The sequence below is a fragment of the Trematomus bernacchii genome, unplaced genomic scaffold, assembly GCF_902827165.1.
Source record: "Trematomus bernacchii unplaced genomic scaffold, fTreBer1.1, whole genome shotgun sequence".
Taxonomy (NCBI): domain Eukaryota; kingdom Metazoa; phylum Chordata; class Actinopteri; order Perciformes; family Nototheniidae; genus Trematomus; species Trematomus bernacchii.
This window is the reverse complement of record NW_022987567.1, coordinates 4,856,966-4,874,494: the sequence shown is the minus strand read 5'-3', so window position 1 is coordinate 4,874,494 and position 17,529 is coordinate 4,856,966. Positions and strand designations below refer to the sequence as shown.

At 40.1% G+C, this 17,529-nt stretch overlaps 2 protein-coding genes across 3 annotated transcripts; one reads left to right on the top strand and one right to left on the bottom strand.

The window, feature by feature from the left end:
* The first annotated feature begins 2,313 nt into the window (after positions 1-2,313).
* Positions 2,314-15,232, top strand: LOC117479065. Of its 2 annotated transcripts, XM_034126092.1 has the most exons (5): positions 2,314-2,430; positions 3,326-3,730; positions 4,533-4,657; positions 13,231-13,336; positions 14,990-15,232. In XM_034126092.1, exons 2-4 carry the CDS (start codon positions 3,465-3,467, stop codon positions 13,329-13,331), a joined length of 492 nt encoding a protein of 163 aa, XP_033981983.1. In that variant the 5' UTR covers positions 2,314-2,430; positions 3,326-3,464; the 3' UTR covers positions 13,332-13,336; positions 14,990-15,232. The 2 variants fall into 2 exon arrangements, with proteins under 2 accessions (XP_033981983.1, XP_033981982.1); XM_034126091.1 differs by lacking the exons at positions 13,231-13,336; positions 14,990-15,232 and having other exon boundaries at positions 4,533-6,226.
* On the bottom strand, positions 15,016-17,520 carry htr1ab (5-hydroxytryptamine (serotonin) receptor 1A b). Its single transcript, XM_034126090.1, has one exon. The coding sequence runs from the start codon at positions 16,277-16,279 to the stop codon at positions 15,026-15,028; it is 1,254 nt and encodes a 417-aa protein (XP_033981981.1). The 5' UTR covers positions 16,280-17,520; the 3' UTR covers positions 15,016-15,025.
* Between the last annotated feature and the right edge of the window lie 9 nt (positions 17,521-17,529).

Below are 17,529 nucleotides of genomic sequence, written 5' to 3'. Positions count from 1 at the left end.
TGCACACCGTTTACATGCATAAAAACCTTCATAAGACACAAGGGGACGGGTAATAACCGGAAAAGCATGACATGGGCCCTTTAAGGCATGCTATTTGTTGTCAAAAAATATCATCAGCTTTACATTCATAATAAAAAGGAAACATGCATTGTTTAACACAGTCTGTACACGACCCTAAAATATGTGTATGAATTAAAAAACACGAGGCAAGAGGAGAATACATTCTGTAAAATTATGTGAAAATAATATCACGAACAGAATATAGTGAATTGTATCATTATATCCCGACTCAATAGGCTATTAGGAATGAATAAACTAATTAAAGGTCTCATAATGAAGACACTTTTTTTTAATATCGTCATTGTGCTTTTAGAGAACAGCTCCTCCATCCTCTTCCAGCAGGTTGTCTGGGCGGATCACCACCCCAACTAGATAACAGATCTTTTAATATGACTCTCTTCTCCAATATCGGAGGATTGTGACGGTGCCAGGCAGGGATATTGAGTGAGAGCTAAGAGTTTCTCCATTTCGGCTTGGCCCGCCATCAAAACTTATTAGACAGATAAATGAGAGCTGGACCTGCGTCGGAGCTGGCCTCTTTCTGTGTCATTTATTCGTCCCCTGAATACTGGCTCAATCAGATAGCGGCAAGCCTTTCACGACAGCCACCATCTCTCTGCATCTGTTGACCTGCACTGGCACAGGCGGGACTAATGTGGGCTGCTTCTGTGGCATTGAAACTGCTGTCTCCCCTTCACTTTCAAACTGCCTTTGTTAAGTTTGTTCCTATTCCCCCCCCCCCCCAGATAAAGCTCTGATCTAGAGGTCAGACTGTGTTAATGTGCCTGCACTACTCTATTTGATGTTTTGTTCCCTATAAGGATTTAAGTATAAAAGCAAATCCCTTGAACACACAACTTATTTTGTGCCCTAAAGTTTCATTCCTACATTTCATCCCACTACTAATTTCCCACTAATCTACTAATTTCCCACTAATCTACTAATCCCACTACATTTCATATCCAGTATAATTTAGTTTGACAAAAGACTTAACAATGTTATTTTCACCCGGGCTACACATTAGATACTGCTTTGGATGTTTCTTTGATAACTTCATTGTGCTTTTGCCCTTAAAGAGTGCAGTGCTTACTGACTTAATGTCCATAATGTTGAATCTCTTAACCTTTGTTAACAATATACCTTATTTCAGGCATCTAACCAAAAAAAACATTGACTTGGAGACGAGGGAACAGGAAGTGGTAAATACTTACTCATTTCCGGGTTTTAGGACTCATTCTTGCACCGCTCTGTAGTACACTTTCTGTCTCTTTCAAATACATCCTCATCTGCTTGCCTCTGTCCTTGTCTCAAACGTCCATAACTGTGCAACTATATTGCATAAAGTTGGTGATTTGTGTGGTTCAGGTGGTTTATGATTGCTTATTTTTGTGAGTCGACCAATTTGATCTAATAACAGTTCTGGTGTGTGATACAAAAACTCTTACCCCTGCATCACTGGTTCCTGGTTAACCCATAACACACAGTTCATGTGTCCATCATAGAGTGGCACATAACGCATCTTGATTGTGTCAATTTTCTTGCAATATCTCTGGAAATATTGATGGTTTTATGGCCCTTTAGATGGATGCTTGTGTAAAATGTGCAAGTGGTAAAGGTTATAAATATTTATACAATTCAGAGACTTATTTAGTAATTTTAACACATTTACACATTTATAATCATTTCTTATATCCTGTTTTATGTTGTCATTACAGCTCATTGAGTGTCATTTATTCAACAATTAAGTGTGTAGGGAAAAGATCTGAAAGGATCCAATTATATATATTATGTAACTTTAAGAAACAGAACCACCGCCAATCAAACATTCCTTTTCACATTACACATCTGTGTGTGTGTGTGTGTGTGTGTGTGTGTGTGTGTGTGTGCGTGTGTGTGTGTGTGTGTGTGTGTGTGTGTGTGTGTGTGTGTGTGTGTGTGTGTGTGTGTGTGTGCGTGCGTGCGTGCGTGCGTGCGTGCGTGCGTGCGTGCGTGCGTGCGTGCGTGCGTGCGTGCGTGCGTGCGTGCGTGCGTGCGTGCGTGCGTGCGTGCGTGCGTGCGTGTGTGTGTGTGTGTTTTCCTCAGACCCTGACTCAACTCCAAATGTATTCCTTATATAAACACATCCTTGACCAGTTTCCTGTATCCATGGCGATAGGAAGTGCTCTCCAATCACATCTCTGCATGGAGTGTAAGGGAAGTGCACTGTTTCCTGCTGTTTTCACCGGCTTCCTCCCATTGGTGCGTGCTCAGGACTTCACATTGGGTCCTGGAAAGCAACACAGTTTGTAACCAATGCTCTTCTAATGTTATTTTGTTTTGTTAGATTTTTTCACAAATTTACCAACTACAACCCCGTCACATTTAATCGAAGTAAGTCGCACATTTCTCGTTGTATTTTCAGAGTCAGTTAAAGTTTAAAGGTTTTAGAGAGCATGTTTTTCTTTTCTTTATTTGTGTTCACTGATTTAAATTACAAAACACTAAGACCACTCTCTCTGTTTAACTCTCTGAAAACTACAATACATTCAAACACATTGAGAGTAGTAGTCAGTTAAGGCCTGGTTATTGCTATAATTATAATAATTTGTGGTACAACAACCCTTTGACTAAAAGTGCTGATGATTTCAAACTATTCTTTTGATGTATGTCTTCTGTAACACAGCAGAAAACCTGTGTAATGTGGCAGCAAAGGAAATTAGAGACTAGTTAGAAAACATCGATATAAATAATGTAATTTATTTCTCATAAACCTTCAGAGAATAATCCGCTGAATCTGCATTTACCCTGTTAAATGCACCCCTGCACTGACTAACAAATTGCGATTCTATGCTCCTGTGCCTTTTTTCACATATTTAAATTAATAAAAATATAATATGCAAACATTGGATGAAAAATGTGCCTATCTATTTATATGCAAATTATTCTCAATGCAAAACACTCCTGTTCAGCAAGATCAGCGTTAATAGCCACATGCTGTTACAGTGAAGTTATTAACATCTTAGAAACAGAGCTATACCATACTACCATACGTAAAGGCAACATTTATACTTTGCCAGATGGATAGTAATTGCAAACAGACGCGAAAAAAAGGCACATTTCCCTCAAACAATTGCAAAACTGTTATGGGTGTGTTGGTAAGACGGGGAGGATACAAATGGAAATAGTGTGTAATTCCCAGATCTATAAGCGGCATTCTTTGTTAAGCTTTTTATGTTTGAAGCTTCATTTTGAAAGATGTATTGATTGACAGCCTTTTCTGTTACAGAGCACCTACAGTAAGGCATCGGAAGCTGCCACATCGGAGACACCTGTTCACGCTTCTCAGAGTGTGTTCCACATGTGGAAATAATTTACACCAAACAACACTCCATCAATCTTTCCCATCTGGATGAAACCTGGCAGAGATGCAAGCTGGTTATCAGGTAACCAGCATCACCCGTCTCCAGATCCCTCCCACACCTGAGACTCTCCTCTTCCAGGCCATCATTAACCCTAAGAGAGGTATGGAGGGACCACTGCAGACGCCACAGCCCCCCAGGACCTGCGGCTCTCCAGGGGGTTCTGGGAGATCCTGCTGGAGCCTGGATGCGCGGATAGCTGTTCTTCTGGTGGCTCTTGCAGGAGCTTTAATACTGCTGCTGCTCTACAAACTCTTACAGCTGAGACACAGGTGTGTACATTTCGGAGAGTAATACGTGAATCAACAAGTACTTAATTACCAAATTCTGATACGTTACAAGTCACCAAACTTCTAGAACAGCCTCGTTTCACAGAGAAATGTTAAATGACGGCAATCTCTAACAGCATCTTACTTGTTGCTAACAAAATAATGCAATGATGAGCTGAAATACTGTGCAACCTTATCTAAACTAAAACAATTATTTAGAAACCAAACCCTGACTGGTTAGGAGCAGGACCTGTGAACTCATGCTTGCTATTTCTTGTCGTTGTAAAAGTTATTTGTTTTTGGTCGTTTTGTACAAAGAAAGGATTTGTTTAAAACAATAAATCAAATATCACGGAAGTTGATGACGATGACCTAAACTTTTATTTTCATGAACAATGTATGCAAGAGGGGGACCAGAAATGTGTTTAAGCTTCTTCTTGCCCCTTTTAAACATGACGGAAACTATTTGAGAATTTATTTTCTATTTTTTTATACCTTGTGCGTTTTATTATTTACTTTGTTATAATTATTATTGATTTATTTTGTTTTGTTTCTAACATGTTCAATAAAATTGACTAATAATTTTAAAAAATGCACAGGGAAAGTCAATTAGGATCCTGTCATGGTCGACATGCAATTCCCAGAAATACGTACTTTTTGGTGTATCCATTCCTATTGATTTTTGAACTTGTACAGTGCCAGGCTAGCTGCTTCCAGTCGTTATGCTAGGCTAGGCTAACTCTGACTCCACCAAAGATCAACTTGTGCTGACTTACGTCTTGTTGGTTTGTGTTGTGTCCTGCAGGCTGAGTATGGCACGGGCGAGGCACGCGCTGGAGTACTACAGCTTCTACCACAGCGCCACCTACACACTCAAACACGCAGCGTCATGTCAGGAACTACCAGACAAAAATGGGACGGTCCTTGCAGGTAGACCACCACCTTTACAAACTGTAACCCTGGTGACACCCACTGTCATCGCCCCACTACCGCCCCCACCACTGCCACTCCCCCCACCTCCTGCACTGCCTTCGCCTCTGCTCCACACCCCACTTTCTCTCACTCCAACACCTTCAGTCCTGGCCTTCCCTCTCCACCTGCCTGGGACCCACACCACCCCGCCGAGCCCTCACCTGTCCTGGGGCGCCTGCTCAGACGCAGATATATACTCTCGGATCGGAGCTTTCAGGCCCTCCAGGCTCTCCAGCCTCTCCAACCATTCAAAAGTCATCCTATTCGAGCACTCTTCTGTCTGACCTATGATGCAAAACAAGACTGGAGATAAAAACATTTGATAAAACTGCAGTAATTACCTAAAGGGAGTTGTAAGAAATGTTCTTCTAATGGACTGATAATCACGCAAGTTGATGATTAAGTGTTGGCTTAGAGTGATCTATACTAAATAGACAGTATACTGTGTACTTATTCCTATTCAAAGTTCAGATACTTTAAGGGCAATCCAAAACCTTGCGTTTTTGTGAGACATTCAATTTGTTTATGTACTATCCATTTACAATTACCTTACTTTGTGCCAGACCTCTGCAATTTCCAGTTCAGACTGGTGGAAGTTAAGAGAACTGAAGACTTTATATAATGTATCACAACCTTATATATTAGTTGTGAGGCAGTCCTGAGGTTTGCATTGTTGGCTTAACTTTATTTGTTTTCTTACATGCTGATAATATAATTCCTAAATTATAGTGTCTTCATTTTCACAGTGAAGTCATTGTAGCAGAGCCCATTGTTTCGCCAAATGGGGGCATTTCCTCAGCTGGTTTTCCATGCAGTGGACCCTCCCTGTTTCACACCATCCTCTGTGTTTCCTCTGACTCTCTCTGTAGGAATCTTACTCTTCAGTTCCTTCACTTACAGTCTTTAATGATGACTCTGAAGATGTCCTTTTATTCCAGCGAATGTCACAATTTCAGACGTGATTCATAAGTTGTTCAATCGTCTCTTAAACACATTCAAAGTCACATTACAATTAATACAGGTTAAACTTTAGAAAAAGGGGCTCCTTATAAAACAGATAATAAGCACAGATTGATATTTTTCTTAAGTAGCCCCGTAGACAGACAGGTAACATCTGTCTGTTGTTGATCTGGTTTCCACCTTCGCCCTAACAAGCTGTTAAAATGAATTTTCTTTGAATATTTAACCATGTTTTCCCAACAGGCCTCTCATTTATAATTCAACAATAGTTTGCAAATTCATGGGGGAGGCTGTTTAAGTTGATGCTTGTTTGTTGCTTTCTGCTTGCCGTGGTAAGAACTGAGACCTTTTGTGACATTCTCCCTTAGTCTTTTTCTGTATTTATGTCTGAAAGTAAGGCCAATGTCTCCATACTAAAAGCCAGTCAATTCAATCTGTGCATGTAGTGCTCTGTCGTCTCTTAATTGGTTGTAAGCCGAGCCAGGGAAGACAATTGAAACAATGCACTGCTGCTGCAATTAAATAAAACAAAGGAACGCCATGCAAGGTTGAATATGAATGTGTTTGTGTTCTGGATCAGATTAATATTAATTGAATGTTGTTATCTCCGAATGATATGAGTAGTATTTTAAAATGCTTCATACAGCATTGAAAATATATCTGAATCAACTGTCATTGTATTGTTTATGAAATGCACATTTTAATCTTTTTATTCAAATAGATTTTTTCTTCTTGTATCATTAGGAGTAGGATGGAGTTTAAAATAACTACAAGGCGAATTTCAACTGGTCATTTGAATATAAATGCCTTCTATAAGCCTTTATAAGCAAGTAGGACTATCAAATGGACTATGTACATAATCATTCTTAATGCATACCCCCACTGATACTGGGGCATGATTAGCTAAGAGAAATCTAAAAAGAATGGCTAAAGAACAAAAAAGCAAAAATGGACAGCGATACAGCTTGGCAGAAAAAGAAACACCTGGTTGTCAACTTTTGAGAGGCGCTAAATTAAAATGTACCCTAACCTTTACCACTCAATGTCAATGCCTAAACTTAAAGTGGACCTATCATGCTATATTTGAAAAATATATTGTAGGGCCATACCTATATAAAACATGTCTGTGAAGTTTTTTTTCAAAATACCAAACAGATCACCCATTGTAGCCATCCCTCATACTGCTCAAACCCCTCTTTTGAAGCCCTGTTAGAGAAACGCAGATTTTGGGTCCTTAGCTTGAAAAAAATAAATAAGAGGAGGCGGAGCTAATGCCTGATCAGAATTCTACCGGAGATAAAGTTAAATTCGGTTGTGATATTTCGCCATCCTGTTTAAACCACGTCAAGGATTATTTCTGAAATAGTATGGAGCTCAAATGCTTTTTCTCTTGCGGGTTTATCACAAGGTGAGTTCTTTTTTTATTTCCTGCTTTTTAAACACATGTGCTCTACAGTACAGGTTAGCTCTGAGTGTTAGCGAGGCTTGCTAATGTAAACAAAGACGTCCAAAACACGTCAGGCATTGTTTCTGATAGCAACTTGCTGTGGGTCCGTCGCCGATTTGACGTCAGATCGGATGGAATCTGTATCCGCTCGTTGTACACCCGTTTTTAAAAGATTTGGGTACGGAGGAAAAGAGAGAGGGTTTTATTTTCTGACGCTGCGTGGGTTCCCCGACGCACCGGGGACACATATTTATGTATAAAAGACATCACAAAGTGCATTTTGCATGATAGGTCCCCTTTAACCATATTGCGAAAGTTTCACAAATCAAGGCATACCATTTTGACACGACCATAAATGGATTAAAAGGAATCCGAACCAATCCTAAAATCGCCCTCTTATCCTAGATTGATATAAGTGTTTTTTTCTCCAGGACTTTTTAGCTGTGAGGGTGTTTTTTTTTGTAGCTTTGGGGTTCAAAGCTGGATGCTGGCCACCAGACTTGCATGACTCCGGGCGGTGGTGTTTGCGCTAGCTGAATTTGGTTTTCTACGGCCACTACCTCAAGGTTTGCGTCTTCTGTAACCAACACAAGCTCTCCTCCCTGCGAAGTAGTCTTCATTTGTTGTACAGCACTAGCTTGCTAATTTTGTTTGTCTGATAAACAGTCAATTCATCAACATTGAGTGCCTCTATATCGATATTTTCCAAACTACTAGCTGTTATATTTTGCGGTCCACCATTGCAAAATGTGTTTAAAAAATAAACCGATTGCGAGACAAGCGTTGGTCGCAAAAACAAAGCTTGCTAGCATTAGCTTAATGTAGCTAACATTAGCAAACAAATGTAATAGCAAAAAGCTAAGCCGTGTTAAACCTAGCTTTGTGTGCTAGGAAAGAAGCTGAGTCCTCACAAAGTATGTCCCCGCAAGATGGTGAACTCTAATAAAAGCTGTACTAGAGGAACATGCAGATGAATCACTTATTATTTAAATAAATGTCAACGTTTTTTTTCAGCAGACACAGTTGACTGACAATTGACACTTCTGGTTCATACATTTGACCAGGATTTTCTGTAAGTGACGGTTTGTTCCAGAAGCTCTTGACTCAAATTGCAGATCCTTAGTAATTGCATCTGTCCGCGTCTCATTCTCTGCACTCTGCAGCCAGTGAGAGGAAATGCTCGTTGTTCCAATTGCCCGTAGTGTTGTCATCTCTGCGTGATGCCACAACAACTCCCTTACCTTGAAAAATATCAAGAGATGGGAAGACAGAAATAGAATAATGGGTGTTTAGATTGCCTCACTCACACTAGGCAGCACTGTCTTACCCTGGGCATGATCTTTACGGGAATTGAAGCCTTCATTTAAGCACATTACCTTTGAAAACAAATTGCAGTGTGTCCTGTGCAGTGTTGCACAGGACACACTGTGCTCGCTGCACATTTTCCCGACTTTTAAGTATGGGACAATGCATTATAAGCCAGGGTGTCATTAAAAAAGTATTACCAAAAGGTCCTTATATTGCTAACAGAACAGAAAATAATCACATTTGAGAGTCGACCTAACTTTGTTTATCTGTATTTCTTATGCCTTTTTATTTGCAACTTTCATCACACTCTCAGTAAATACAATGATCTGAAACATGCAGACCAAATGATGACTTTGTTCAGTAAACTTTTATCTTCTTGTGCGTAAATCAGCTGGAGAAGAGAAGGAACACCTGCACAAGGTAAAAATACAACAGCACAACAAACAATGAGCCTCTGTTTGATGTCCCACTAAAAAATGAATGCACAAACAAAGTGATGGCACGGGTTCAATCGGGTCAGGTCCAGGAAGCCAAAATCAGACCAGGCTCTAAGACTTATGAGAGGAATGGAAAGAAAAAGGACAAAGCTTGTGCATGAGCAAAGACATTGAACAACAATTTGAACACTAAAGCCAGACCATGACTACTGAAAATATATATTTACTTTTAATGCAGTTGACTTATAATGTGAGGAAGAAAGTCGAAGAGCAACTGTATAGTTTACTGTCGTCTGTAAAGCTCACTCGAACAATGCAGCTATTAAACAGTTTTATGTTAGACTGGTCAGTTGTCGAGATGTTTTGGTCTGCACAAAATTGTTTGGTGATCTCACATATGCGTTATTACATGAATAAATATAAGCTCTTCTGAAGCTTTTTCCCAATGAACTTACATTTTGGATTGATTGAAAATATACTGTATTTTAATGTTTACAATTAAATATACATATTATACTTTTTTAAATCATCAAGTATCTGTCTGGCCTACATTTTCCATCGTTCCGTTCCAAGGACACTAAAATGAATAGGCTGAAGCATCACAGATTGCACCAAATTCGATTTGAGGTCATCTCTACAGTATGAAAAGATTCTGGCTCATGCTACCAAAATGATTAGAAATATGCTGTAATGACATAATAATTATACATGCAGGGACTCTGAAACAGAGCATCTAAGGCACCACTTTGAATTCCCCCCTTGTATATGCATCACATATATGTTGACTACCTAAAATGTAATGTTGTTTCCTTCCAAAAGAGAATCTTCCTACTCCGCTGTTTGCCTCTAAGCGTGTTAACAACAACAGTTCCTAAAAGAAAACCAAGCAGGGTTTATCTCTGCGAGGCTGTGAGAGCCCGTAACGTAATTCCTCTGACAGAAAACACCACCGGCGTTCGCTGCGAGGGAAACATGACTGATCAGTTCAAGAGCGTATGGCTGAAATGTAATCCACACTCTTCACCTCCTCCAATATGCAGGCTTATTTACCGCCAAGTGCACTCAGAGGAATTCTCTGAGGAAGCGTAGACAACAAACCTCGAGACTTCACAGGCATCAGCAATCATACATTCAAACAGTGGTACAGTGATTTAGAGGGGTTAGTTATGCCCTGCACATTTCCAAGTGACTTTTTGGAATTGGCAAAGTTTGATGGTTTTGTCAGCCGATTGTGTTTGTCTTCAAGAGGATATTTTCTGTTGTTTTGAGGAATTATCCTCTGAAATCTCTCTTGTCAAAAAGACAAATCTGACTGACAAATCCTGTTGTTAGGAGGGACTACAACTTTAGACAGCATAACAATTGTGTTGTGGATGAAATGCATCAAAACAGATTGTAACTTCTGTCTCTTTGTGACAGCAGTCATCACCATGGTGCCACGCTGCAGAGCAAAAGTATTATTTGGATGTACAATAAATCCTATATGCAAGTGTAAAAATGTTCTTTAAAACTCATTTTTAATACTTTATCACACTTTGTTGGTAAGATTATTTCACAGCCACATATTTTTGCGCATTGCTTTTCTGAAGAACACTTAAAAAGCAAACTGTGTTTTTCTGTCCTGAACCATTTTGTTTATTATTATTGCTCATATCATACATTTTAAAGCACCATTTATGAAATTGTGCATTTTACATCAAACCTCTGCTCATGTCAAATTGTGTTTCCCGCTTAATTATTTGCCACAAAATGAAGAAAAAATAATAAAGAAATATAGTAATTACTGTCTTTTTTAACGTACTGCTCATGCGTTGTTTTAAGTAATATCTGGGGCGGTAGCTTATGGAGGGTAAAATCTGCCAAAAATATAACTGACTCAACTAATATGAATGCTCTGGATCTCTAGTGGTTATCTTTGTAGTTTCAGAGTTGCATGAGACCTTGATTTTATACCGCAAGTTCAAGTTTCAAATAAGGTCTCACTAAAATGAATGGGGACTAACATCATCACACCTGGAGGAGTGCCGTGAGGTAATTACATTATTAAATTAAATGTATCTTACAAACTTGTACTTTTATTCAAAGAGTTATAAACTATGAAAAAACTACTTCAAAACAGCAAGAATCCTGAGAGTACACTAGCTTTCAAAAAGCCAAAACCAAAAGTGTTAAATGTATACAGAAGTGGGAACTGTTTTTTTTTCATTGACCCCAGTGGGTTTTCAGACTGCAACAGAAGAGGTGTCGACCTTCTGCTTTCCTGATATTAAGAAGAGTGTAAAGAGGTGTTGGCAAAAAATACACGTTGTAGGCTAATTGTTTTGGGAGCTATCCGTACAGTACGCTAACTTTCTCCCTCTAATTAAAGTTGAGCCTCTGTTTCTGTGTGTACCTGTGGGTCAGGTCAGAGAGTAGAACAGCTGGTTGCTCTGAATACGTTCTGTGTCTCGATGTGTTTGGTTAGCTCCATGAGGAATCAGTTTTCCGTGGGATGTGCTTTTATATTCTTGCCTTGTTACCGGGTGAGATGCAGAGAAAAGCTTTAATGCAATCAATGTTTCTCCAGATGTGAGAATGGTTACCATGGCCTGGATTTAGGAAGGGCCTGAACCATAACCAGTGTAATTTGTTATAAGTAGCGTGCACTATGAAGTGTAAAGAATGAGAACACTTTGAGAAAAATAGTTTGTTCTTTGACACTTGGTGGGTGTATTCCTGGGACCCAAGGGTTGGTATTTGGAATTGTGTCACAATTATTATTGGTAAATCTTAGAAAAATCTCACTGGTCACCGTCTTGAGCTTCAATATCAGGATACATGTATGTATTATCCTCTCAAGAATGGAAGTAGTCATCCCATACAGAGCATTTGGTACAACTAGTTCCTGAACAGTGTCTTTCACATGCTTCCTATTTAGTATAATAAAATATTCAAACACACCACAATGCCGCAGCATGGCACAGGCACTGCACTAGTTGTCAACAAAATAATGTGAAACATGTATTTGCCATACATTTAGACTGCTCCAAACACCTACTGTAAGAAAAAGGATTGTCCTAAGGCATTTATAAGTTTGTGGCCTTGGGAAAGTGGGAACGACAATAAAATCCCTCCAAACTACAGAAGTCTATTCAATGTGTATTACTTTTGATATCTAATGCTATCATTTTCCCGCTTCCATTCACTGAGCCTACCCTCAAACAGTTTTTGCCCCCTGAAGAGACTCGTCTTTGAAGTCCTCCGAGAGCGCAAGTGTCCTGGGGGAGTTTACGAGGTTGATATTTAACTCAATATATCGTATAGTTTGAAAGAAGGGCCAGAACAAACTGAGACAGAACGTATGATACTGTGGGACTATGGGAGGTCATTATAATAACCTTTTTGGGTTGTTTCTTCTGTGGAACCAGCTCCATGTTTGCGTACTTCAATGACAGAACTGTAGATAAAGGTCCACCAATATGAGTTCAACTATAGGGTATTGGGTTTTAAATAATTCTCATTTAAGTTATTAGAGCCAGCAAATTGGCCGTACCTGTTGCTACTCCACAAGGTTTCCCTGTGTATTGAGGAGTTTCTTTGAGAGTGTTTGCCCTATACGCTGCAGGGTTTAAGGACAGAAGGTGTCATATGCTGAGACACATGTCAAGTTTGTGAGTAGTTGTTTCTGTATGGATTTGGCATTGCAACTGACGGGACATTGGTTCAAGTCCAGATCGTACCAAAGAAATACACCGTGTTAAAGCTGGAGATGTAACAGTTCATCTGACTGCTGGGGTGTCCTTGAGCAAGAAACCGAACCCCAAACTGCTTTGCTGGTGCCCGAAAACCTCCATAATAACAAATGCATGTGTTTTGTGCAAATGTGTTTTCAGACCTAATGTGTATAGTTTCCCTTGGGGATTAATAAAGGGTATTTTATACACATTTTAAGAAAAAACACTCAAAAAAGGTACATTAAGAGAGGCCGAGGACACACTTTACTGTATCATGTTCTGTGTAAAGAATCAAATCCACACCTGCGTATTGTGGGCCAGCTGCGGGCCCCTCTCACACACCTCTGTCTCCTCGGGCCTTTGATCAGGTAATTGCCCCTTCGGCCCCTTCAGAGTTTGCATCCACCATATGTCGCTATGACAACAGCATCCATCTGTGTGCCCCATTCACTGCCTCCTTAAGATGGACTTATATGTTATGAAGCTGTGAGCAAAAAGGCACTACAAGCACCCCCCGACCCCTTCATCAGCCACCTTTCTATCACCGCTCTATGTATGTGGTTGTTTTCCCACCCACCACTCTGACACTCTGTTGGCGTCACCCCCTGGAATGATGAAATGCTCTTTTTTTCTCGACTGTAATAAAGATTGCCTTTGTTTTACAAGATAAAGCAGATCCACCCGCACGAGATGAGAGGATCAGAGTGCTGGTGGGGCTCGGAGGGGGACGTTGTGGGGGCTCGTGGTGCTGTTTGAAGACACTTTGAGGAGGGTGAGACATGTTCATGGACAGCAAGATCAAATTCTCTGAGGATTTTAAGAGAAGAACTTACTGTACGTCCCCCTGTGATTCATTTAGATTCACAAATATTAACCCTGTATCATCGAGATGTTATCCTTATATTTCCCTTTAAGTAACTCCACGGTAATTAAAACCTTTTTTCTGCTGTCTGCCGCACATAAATTGTATTTTTATTGTTTTACCCAGATATTTCTTGAAGCTTTATGAAGTTAACATGGAGAGAAATGTTTTCATCAAAGACGATGCTTCCACGGCTGCACCTTTTTTATCCAAATGAAATATTTTAGCTGTTTTAAGAACCTTCTTTGGACTCATTTCCTAGAAATTAGGCTTTACATTTGGACAAAAATAATTCCTAATACAGATATGTTGGTTCGAACAAGGCTTACCTGCATGACATGAGGTTTTAGACAACCAACCAATCGGTCAATGAGGTGCGAAAAGGTTATAGCTACACAGGAATAACAAAAGAAATCCATATCTGGAAGCTTCACAGTGACATCCCACACTGTCTTTTCAGCTTCCTCTGGAAAATTGCGTATTCTGTGCCTTGCTTGAGAAAAATGCAGTACAGGCAATTCTGTTTAATGTCCTGGTTTTCATGCACACCCATGAGTTTCATTCCGGTGACAATTATCTGCACGAAAAGAATACAAATCCTAAAGAATAAATCACACAGAGACGACAGTGTGGGTGTTGTTTCATATTTCAGTGCTGTTGTTAAACACCATTTCAGTCTTTAAATGAGAATATATATGGAATTGTGTCTAAGCTTTAGCTAAATGCTGTGAATGAATGTAAGCCGACATGATAAGTGCTGCTTTTTTGGCTCCTTCAATTCTAATTATTGGAGTAGCCTCCTTTTAGTCGATTAGTTGTCTAATTGGTTGAAGATCTTTTACGGATCTGTTGATTAAATCTAATCGATTAGTCGACAAAATTGTGTGTTTTATTTGAATTTCTTTGAGTTCAGGAGGCAATACAGGAGTGGAATTGACACGTCCACCATAATCAAGTATGTGGACATGTGGAAAAAAATGTCATTATTTACACATTATGTTTTTAACTATTTAAATTGTGTTTTGGCTGTATAATGTACCCAATTTACAAGCGGGCACAGTGAGTCAACAGATGTCTCAACTGACTATCAGTGCCAAATCCTAAATTAACAATGATAAAAAAAAATAAAAACAGCAAAGAGTTGACATGTATATTCCTAAATGACTTAAATAATTAATCGACTATCAAAAATGTTATCTGTTAATATTTTTGCTGAATAATGTTTCCTTTTTAACAATTATGTTTTCACTTATTTTAGAACCATAACATTTGCAAGATTTCAAAGCATACATTTGTACAATGTCCTACATTTAAAAAATCATGACTTCCGAAAAAATATGTGAAAAAGTAATTCTTTATTGAATATTACAGAACAGGATGAGGAACATGGAGCTTAAACGATCACAGCTTTATCTATGCATAGGCTACAGACATCTCTGGGAATATTTCCGTACTGAAAACGATGGAGATGATCGACAGTAATCATTATTATTATTATTATTATGAGCCCTCGTTTCAGTTTTAGCCACATTATAACAATCTCTTTGTCCCACTTTCTTATAGGCTGTTGGTTTTTTAGGGCTGTCACCTGGATGTCCATCACGGTCTGCAGAAATGACACTTGATAATTTTCTTGAAAGCGCTCTGGAAGTCTTTGTTGAAGTATGCGTAAATGATGGGGTTGAGCAAAGAGTTGGAGTAGCCGAGCCAGTTAATGACATCCTCCAGCCAGCGGGGCATGTAGCACGACTCCTGGCAAAATGGCATGACCAGGGCTACGATGAAGAAGGGCAGCCAGCAGAGGATGAAGGTGCCCATGATGATGCCCAGAGTCTTCACCGTTTTTCGCTCCCGTGCCATCGCGATCTTCCTCTTCGCCTCTGTCGCCTTCTCGTGCCTGTTCTCGAACAGCGGCACGGAGCTGGGGGTGTTGGGCAGCGGCAGGTTGCCTTTGGAGTTGCTGTGAACTTCGATGATCTCCAGAGACTCTCCGTCCTCCGCGTGCTTCACCGCACCGTTAACACTAAGCAGTGGCCGGGGCTCCACGCTCCGTTTCCAGCTCTTGCCATGCACATCCCCTGGACTCTTTTTGTGAAACAGGGCTGGGGATAGTGCCAAACACGAGTTGGCAACTTTCTTTTTCTCCGTTTTACGCACAGTCCTCCTGATGCGAAACCTGGCTGCTTTGAAAATCCGCCCATAAAGAACCAACATGAGTATCAGCGGGATGTAAAAAGCCCCGAAAGTTGAGTATATTGTGTACCAGGGGTCTTGCCTGATCTTACACTGCTTTGGGTTCGCCCTGTCCTCTGCCATGCTGCTGGACTGGGAGCGCATGATTAACATCGGTGGCACAGAGATGGAGAATCCCACCAGCCAGGTGACGCTGATGAGGACCGCGGCTCTCCTCGGTGTCCTCTTCTTCATGTACTCTATGGGCTCCGTTATCGCCCAGTATCTGTCCAAGGCGATGGCGCACAGGTGGAGGATGGACGAGGTGCAGCACAAAACATCCAGAGAGATGAAGATGTCGCATGGGATCTGCCCGAGTGTCCACCTGTTTAGCACCTGGTAAAGCGCCGCCATGGGCAGCACCAGCACCGACACCATCAGGTCTGTGACAGCCAGAGAACCGATCAGGTAATTGGCAACATTCTGGAGAGACCGCTCCAAGGCGATGGCTGCAACGACGCACGCGTTCCCAAATATTGCGCACAGGATGAGCGCCACGAGCACAAGGGATGCGACTATTTGATAACTCAGCTTCACCTCCTCGTCTTCAGGTGTGAGGGTTTTGTTGCTGGAAGAGTTGTCAAACTCAGGCCAGGCGGTCGTGTTGTTCGCGCCCTCCATCGTTGGTTGGGTTTGGAGAGCTTGCTGTTACTTGATGGAGAGCCCGGTGCGCATCACACCGTGGCACCTTGAAGAGCGCATAGTGGACTGTGGGACTGCCTCGCGCAGCAGAGAGAGTCTGAACTGTGAGTGTCGGCTGCTCACGGAGAATGATGCTGCGTATTTATACCAGTGATGGAAAATGCGTCATGTTTCTGTGAGGATGGAGCACCGTTTGGCGGTTTGGGTCCGTTTAGTCTGCAGCTGAGGCAGAGGAGATGCGGGAATTATCAAAAAATATATTACAGAACCACAATATTTTCATTTAATAGTAGGCCTATATATCATGTTTGTTCCTCTTAATGCTTCAACTTTTTTAAAGTATAATTGTTGTGGATTTTGCGATTTAGAAAAAATAAACTTTGAAATATTTCCTTTTTATGTCAAATGTAACTTTTTGAGTCTCATTTTAATGGTGTTGGTGAAGTGAACTGATCTGTTTTGCATCGTTTGTCTAGTTATAGTTATAATACTTATACAAAAGAAGAAGAAAAAGAAGGGAAAACAACAATCAACAGTAATAATAATAATAATAATAATAATGATAATAATAATACAACAATTATAATAGCCTACATTATTATTATTTTGGTTTTTGGAATTTCCTATGTGCAATAAACAACTTTGTTTGTAATTAATAGAAAACAATTCAAAAGAAAATATAATGATTTATCGTTTACCTTGTTCGCAGTAAGTATATTGTTTATTCTCACATTTTAAATACCTTTTTTACAAAGTATTGAAGCGTAATTTTCTTTTACCAGCACCACGGTCAGCGCTCTTTGTCCGCCAGGTGGGACACTGCCCCCTTGCGTTGGTCCACTTTCATTAAAATTATTAAATGGTGAGGCTGTCCTTTATCATTTCAAGTGAAACTAACCATTTTTTTTAAGGATGCAGATTTACAAATACAATGACCACTATGTCAAACCAGTGTGCAGTAAACAACACATGTTAATAGAAGTAATTTCTGTAATTCTGCCTAATGAAAGTGTCTAAATGTGTTCAACATCATTCTGGTTGGCCCAAGCTGAAGAAAGCACTGCCGGTTAATAAAATGAACTGAATGCGAAAAGAAAATGTATGTGGATCATGAGTGTACACATATTCTTGGAATAATGTATTGTTTTTTTAACCACCCAAGACGTCCGTGTGCATATGATAATGTTTTATTAATTTAAATATCAAACAAATAGGTTCAAAATGATTAA